At 42.5% G+C, this 7,500-nt stretch overlaps 1 protein-coding gene across 1 annotated transcript in view; it reads left to right on the forward strand.

The window, feature by feature from the left end:
* The window catches only part of LOC104277849 (transcription factor COE3), a gene marked incomplete at its 3' end in the record, with an annotated part of 106,236 nt that overhangs the window by 67,570 nt on the left and 31,166 nt on the right, over window positions 1–7,500 (forward strand). The window contains exons 3-4 of the mRNA XM_009874624.1: window positions 2,611–2,692; window positions 5,654–5,798. Coding sequence (XP_009872926.1) covers window positions 2,611–2,692; window positions 5,654–5,798 — 227 coding nt within the window. The remainder of the gene's footprint in view (window positions 1–2,610; window positions 2,693–5,653; window positions 5,799–7,500) is intronic.

Raw genomic sequence — 7,500 nt, forward strand, 5'->3', positions numbered from 1 at the left:
ATGCTCCCTGGGCTCTCTGAAAACACAGATTAAAAAATAAAACAAGATATCTGAATATCAAGGAATGCAGCAGGGCTGGAATACGAGGGCTGCTTGTGTTCACCCCAGCCTTGTGACTTCAATATTTAGCCCAGTGCTTGGAGTCATCCTAGTAAACTTGACCAGTTCCACCAAGTGTGCGTCCTTTTTGCCAAAATAATTGAACAAATACCAGTTCCAGCTGATGTTTAGTGAAAGGGTGCTTAATGGCCCTTTTTTTTTTTTTTTTTTGACAGGCTGAGAGCTCTCTGTATAGAAACAATTCATCACAAATGCTTCACGTTAAAAACAACCCAGGAGGAGCAATACTTAGCATTCCTAGTGCGCAATTCATTGGAGAATTTCCGAGCAATTTACAAACATTAGCTCAATAAGCCTCACAACACCCATTTGAGATCAGGAAAAAAAAAAAAAAAAAAAAAAAAGGGAATTCTCTTCAAGATAAGGTCCTTCTCTTCACCCTGGCTGTGTCTCTGAGGAGCTGTACAGCCAGAGGCTCCTCCCAGCTTCTGTCTTTCCAGAGCCTGGTGGCCCCATACTTGACGTGGGCATCAGCTGGTCCTTGCATATCATTCTGGTCCGTGTGGTGGAAGGTGTGAGAGAAAGGACAGAGGGACGACAGAAACACAATTTCATTCAGCCTATACTCGGTTGATCTGGAGATTATAAGCATCTTAAAAATAATCCAAACCCCAGGCAGATAAAATTAGGGCGAGGGTGTGGCTAACAATGCTGCAGTTTTGTGGAGTTGCTGACAATGTCCAGAAAACCCGGGTTAATTGAGTGTCTGAGCTAAGAGATCATGTCAGTCAACGTGGAAATCCAGCTCTCTTTCCGCTCGACAGCGAAAACCTCTTTACAGATTTTGGAAGTTTTAAAGAAACGTGCATTCAGCTGAGCCGACAGCATTGATTTATTTATGCACAGTTCCAGTAAACCCAGTCTTTTCCCTACTTCTGTCTCAGTCCTTCAGCCTTAGCACCCCGTATTAGCATTTGTGCCCTGCTCAAGGTATAATTGCAAAGGAAGAAAAAAAGCACCAGTTTGTGATATGGGGATACTCCCACAATGCTCCTCTCCGACACTCAAAGTGGGAGCAAGGGGGGATGTGGTGCAACCACAGTTGTGCTTTCTATCAGCCACAATTGGGCCTTGTTGGGATGAAGACCTGGTTTTCCTCCTGCCAGGAATGCTGTTGGCACAGGGGAACTTCCGTGAGGTGTACACTGCGAGAATAGTCACAGTCACTTCTAGACTGACTCTTCAACATGCATGAAGTTGGGCAGCATGAGCTGGAGAAACTTTGGGTGAGGAGGAAGTCAGTTGTGCTTTCTATCAGCCACAATTGGGCCTTGTTGGGATGAAGACCTGGTTTTCCTCCTGCCAGGAATGCTGTTGGCACAGGGGAACTTCCGTGAGGTGTACACTGCGAGAATAGTCACAGTCACTTCTAGACTGACTCTTCAACATGCATGAAGTTGGGCAGCATGAGCTGGAGAAACTTTGGGTGAGGAGGAAGTCCTGAGCCTTTCTTGTCATTAGCCAAAATCCAGACCAATAGACCACTTTTTAAAAAAAATTATGAAGCATGAAAACACAGTTAAATAAAGAAAAGAAGTGGCGTCAGGACGGTGGACGTCTCCCCTTCTTGCGTAGCCTGCGGGGTGGAGACATCCCACCTCAGCTGGTTCCTGCAGTACAGGGAGGTGTAATAAAGGAGTTTGCATCCTTCCAAGCTTTTCCCCTCCCTGTAAGTGCTCGCTGTGTTCCCAGGAGGCAGCGCTGCTACAAAAACAGTTTATGGGGAGATGCCTGGCTGATAAGGGTTAGGCCTAAATAATTGCTGGTTGTACCGCTCAGCGAAAAAACAAGCTGGATTTCCATCCCTGGGTAGAGTGAGTCCTTACAGTTAAAGGCTGGCAAAGGTTGAAGAGGTCATAAGACAGGGCCTAATTTGCCAGGTTTCTTTCCTTTCAAAAACAATGAGGGAAGCGGGGCTTTGCTGGTGGGCAGATCCCGCCTGGATCTCCCTGGAGTCAGCAGGAGCTGGATCGAGTCCCTTTGAATAGCAAGAGTTTCCAAACCGGAGGCAAAGCCAAGTGGTGGTTTGTTTGTTGTTTGGGATTTTTTTTTTTTCCCCAGAAGATTGATCATTCATTAGCTTGGAATTTTTCAGCGTAGAGGTCATTACTGCTAATATAAGTTACGAAAAAATAAAATGTATTAAAAAAAATGGAGACAAATTCTTATCCGGTCTAAGTCATTGCCTTTGAAGTCAATGAGTCATTGAAATCAACTTCCCCACACCGAGCTGAGGATATGGCCTGGAGTCAATACATTTGTAGATGTTGAAAAATTAAAAATATAAATTTGCCTTTCCCTGGCAATAATGTTCTGTTTACAACAGAGATCTTATGCTTTAAAATAAGTTCATTAACTAATAGGAAAGTAATATTTCACTACCAGTATTCTTTTGGGTATAACTATTTATGATTAAATTTTATTAAAGTTTTTTAAAATTGGATTTACATTTTGATGAATCTAATAGATTTCAATTTTGTATTTTTATAGATTCTTTCTAAAGTTTTTCCTCAAGTGCAATCAGAACTGTTTGAAGAATGCAGGCAACCCGCGAGACATGCGAAGATTCCAGGTACAGACCCCTCTTAAGGAACAAGTATATACAAAAGGCTTACATCTTCAACTTTTCTTATGAAAAAGCAGTATCAGTGCCTCTACTTCGTGTAGTTCTACTGCTGAATGCCTTAAAAAAAAATGCTGTTACTATCTTCCACGTTCCCTCCTAATTTAAACGCAGATTCTTGGCACCTGCCGAGTTCTGCAGCGGGCTGTGATGGATCAGTGCTGAAGAAAATGGGTGTCTCCTCAGAAAGTATTTCCATACTTTTCTTTCATACTAGCACTTGGTGTTGTAGCACGACGTGTGCTCAGACCTGCTGAGGGTTTACATATATAGACCAAGTAGCATAACCTGATTAACAGACCCAGCCGCGAAGCGCAGTGAAGTCTGGATCTCACGCAGGGTTTTTTTTTTCGCATTCACCACCTGTAAATCCAACGGTCGTGGCCCAACCCACATGTTTTTGTTCCAGTTGTTTTAGAAAATGTTTAATACTTCACTTTCTCCTTGCAGCTTTTGAAATACCTGTGGTGAACCATAACACTACAGAGAGACAGCTGACGTGATGGACAAATTATTTCCCCCCGTACTTGGGGTCATTCGAAATGCTTGTTAGGAAATATATGGTTGATATTTTTTTACTCCAGAATAGTTCACAGTGACTCATATTTGAGACTAATCATAAAGCAGCATTGAGATGTTCAAAAACTTTCTTCTTTTTGAGAAGAATAACTTGTGGTTAAACTTGATAGCAAAACATGTGACATCTGTTTTCATGCACAGCCAACCAACTGGCAAAGCCAGCACCCTTGAGCCAGCCAACAGAAAAGATCTGTAGCTGGGAAAAATTTTCCTTCAAAACAACCGAGCCAAGCTTCCATTTTTCATGCATCTCAGCTTCACGTGGCATCGGTGATATTGATCCATCTGAACAGAACAGAAGGTCAAACCTGGAATGAGTGGAAATGTCCTCTTTGTCTCACCAATGACTAAATGAAGCATCAGTCATGAGCGATCTAGTGGTCGACAATGGAGCCAGTAGGCACTAGAAAGACTTTCCTGGGTCTCTTTAGCTAATCTCCCTGCTTCTCAGAAGGTTTAAGTGGACTTAACAGTATGTCAGATCCTGACCAATATTTTTAACTGGTTTCACTGTCTCAGCACCTTTCTTTAGGTGCGCTGCAGGAATAAGCCGATGTAACAAAGCAGAGCTTGTCTACTTTCTTTTGCTGAACTACACTATTTTCCCTTGGTGACTGACCTATATATACATGACAGAACAAAAATAGTTGTCTTTTTTTTTATGTACACTTTTCCCTGTCTTTTTCACGTACCGTGTTCTAGGAAGCGCACACCCAGAGATCCTTGCCGAAAATCCCGCTCGCGCGTTTCGCGACTATTTCCTAATGGCCGCGAAACTCGTTAAAAAGTGAAAGCAGAGGGGCCCAGCGTCCCGGCGGCCGCGCCGCGCGTGCAGACCTCAGCGCTCTCCGAAGTGGATGTTGACAAGAGCGAAGGTGTCCACTTCTGGGAGGAGGAAGGGAGGGACGGAGCAGCCTGTCAGAGAGCTGCCCTCGGGCTGTTCGAAAGGGTACCGCAGATGGCTGTCTCAAAGGAGGCAGGATACACAGAAAAGGTGCTGTGATAGCTGAAAGCTAATTATGGGCTGTGAATAAGAAACAGAATCAGAGGTGAGCCAAAACACAGAAGCAGGCAAGAATATTCTTCTGATGCCTTGGACCAGCTCTGTGCCAAAAAGGAGGCCATTTTTTCTTTTTTTTTTTCCCCTTCCGTTTTTGTTCATTAAGCATTTAGGTGTGAGAACCCCGGCGATCGTTTTTGTTATATCCAAGAGCAAAATAAATGGAAGGCGGAAGCTAAAAATACGAACTCGCTTTTGCTGCCGTCACCAGTGGGGTTGATAAGGCCCAACCTAGGCATTGGCTGACGTTAAACTCCACAGAGGATGAATACTCCACATAGAAAATCTGGAACCCACACCACGCCGGAGTATTTAAACAAGATATAAATGCCTGTCTGGGATGGATAGCACCGGTCAACCTACGAAGCCGGGTTCCACACGAACCGGGGTGCGTCGCACAGCTCCCTCCTTGGCCAGTGCTCACGCGGTATCATTTCCGGAAGAAGTCCCACAACTCCATTGTGTAGGTGTTTTTAGCAGGAAGGTTGTGCGTTTTGCATATGTTCTTTTTCCATTTTTCTACTGAGAAGCAGCTGGAAGCCCGAGAAGGCCCTATCCATCATCTCTTCTATGGCCGGACTCTGAACCTGGACACAAGAATAGGAGCCTTTCACTCCAAAATAAAGGAGGAAATTCCATTGACATACCAGGGTCAATCACCATCCAAATGAACTTGAGAAGGGATACTTTTCATGGATTGAAAACACTTTCACTATTCATATTCAACTGGGTCTTTTCAGATGCAAAAAAGTTCATTATCAGACATTAAATGTAATTGTAAAACTGACCTGGAGATCATTTACTGAAGAAAAAAATGGAGAGTTACGATGGTTCCTGATTTATTAAGCTTTTTTTATTTGGAATCCTCACAACCCTTCATTTGAAGACAGTCTCAAGTGAACAAATTTTAATTAGATAAACTATCTAATCAATATATCAACAGATCAATCAAAACAGCAGCTTTTAAAATGAGTGGCTAGAGGGGTGTTTCTGAAACTAATGGCTAGAAGAATATTTCCCTGAATTGAATTCATTTGTTAGCATAATAGGAGATTAAACTCTAATTAGTGCAGCAGGTTCTGAAGAGAAACAATTGTGGGTTAAAACCCACCAGCATTAGCCCCATAAACAAAGATGTCAGTCACTTCCTTTAAAGCCAAAAGTAAGAGGCTGGGATGTTGTTCTGCCTCGAGAGGAGATCGGATTCTGTGTCTGTGTTTGTGACAACACGCAGGGCGTTTGAAATTTTGGGTCTTGTTCTTCTTTTGCAGGTTGTTGTATCAACAACAGTCAATGTGGATGGCCACGTGCTGGCTGTCTCAGACAACATGTTTGTACACAACAATTCCAAACACGGGAGGCGGGCTCGCCGCCTTGACCCCTCAGAAGGTACGGCCCCTTCTTATCTGGAAAATGGTAGGCACACATTTACATGTCTTTTTTTTTAATTTGCGATGCTTTTTTTTCCTTTTTTTTTCTTTTTTTGGCACCGTACTTTCCGTTGGTACACAACTACATTTACTTTTACCTAATTTTTTCTCTCATCCATCAAACCACCCATTAAAAAAAGTCCATTAGCGTTTCTCAGCCCTTGTCAACCAGAACGCAGTCGCTTCTGAATTCGCTTCTGACTTCTTTCTTTATTTAATACTTACAGTTTTGCAGTCACAACGAATTTTTCATCTTTTTCTATTTCTTTCTTTCTTTATATATTTATTTTCTCCCCCAGCCTTTTTTTGCTTGCAGCTTTTTCTTGCTATTTAATTTGACTTGATTTTATTTTGGCTTGTCATATTCCTCGATCCAGAGGTACGGTCTCAGGTTATGTATGCAAGCTTAAGTGGATGGTAAAAACATGACCGAATCTGTAAAGAATTTACTGTGAGGTCAATTTCCTGTGGCTGGGCCTTACTGCAGATTACGGCAGGAGGGGGAGGTTGTATGAGAAAACCAGCATAAAATGTTTCTCTTCAGACTGACTCAGTGGGATTGACTTCTTGCCTGAACTGCTAAAAGAAGATAGCCTTGAGATGAAGAGGAGTATGGAAAGGGTCTCTGAAAATCGACAATTGTGAAATGCTCTCTTTCTGGAGGCCAGCAGCCTCCCAGTCGCTTGCACATAAACGCTCCCGCGTGTGTGCACACGTAGTTATTTCCCCCCGCAAAGTCCAAAATTGCCGTTGAGACGTAAATATCACTTTGTTCGCGCTGTAAAATACACCAACATCAAGATACAACCCAGCTCTCAGGTAACTTGGTTTTAAATAAAGTTAAAATAGGAATAGGAATAGGAATAGGAATAGGAATAGGAATAGGGACAGGATAGCATAGGATAGGATAGGATAGGATAGGATAGGATAGGATAGGATAGGATTAGAATAGAATATAATAGAATAGAATAGAGTAGAATAGAATAGAATAGAACAGAACAGAACAGAACAGAACAGAACAGAAAAGAAGAATAGAACAGAAAGAATAGAGTATTTCAGAAAGGACTTACAATGATCTGCCTGACCGCTTTAGGGCTGACCAAAACCTAAATGCATAGGGGTGAAATGCATCATCAGTTTCTAAAGAGTTAGAATCCCCCAAACCACCCTGGGCTGAGGTTTGGCTGCCTGGCCAGGCCACGCACATCAGTTTCCATGGGACTTCTCTTGCGAGCTGTTACTAACGTATTGACAGGATCATGGCTTTTTACACTAATAAAATTAATTAAAGTAGTAACAGAATACTAAGCTGCTAACACAATCATTGTCATTTTACGTTTCAAATAGTATTTACCAATGGGCACGCGGAGAAATGAATGAGGCGAGCGACAATTACCAGGCGGAAGCACGATCTAGACATCAAAAAATGGGAAACGATTTACAAATCTGCTGCAGTCCACACACACACACACACAAACTAATTTGTTTTTTCTGCATTAATAACTAAGGTATAAGGGAACAAAAATATAATAATTAAAGGTCGCCCTGAGCACAGGAGTCATTATGGTCTATGACGTATTGTTTATCTCTTTCATATGCACTGAAAGTAGGTGTGTGTTTTGCCTAGCAACCGTCACTAATGAGGTTCACAATTAAGAAGGCTGAATCCTCTCCCCTAGTCCTCTCCT

This window comes from Apaloderma vittatum, unplaced genomic scaffold (genome assembly GCF_000703405.1).
Source record: "Apaloderma vittatum isolate BGI_N311 unplaced genomic scaffold, ASM70340v1 scaffold2928, whole genome shotgun sequence".
Taxonomy (NCBI): Eukaryota; Metazoa; Chordata; class Aves; order Trogoniformes; family Trogonidae; genus Apaloderma; species Apaloderma vittatum.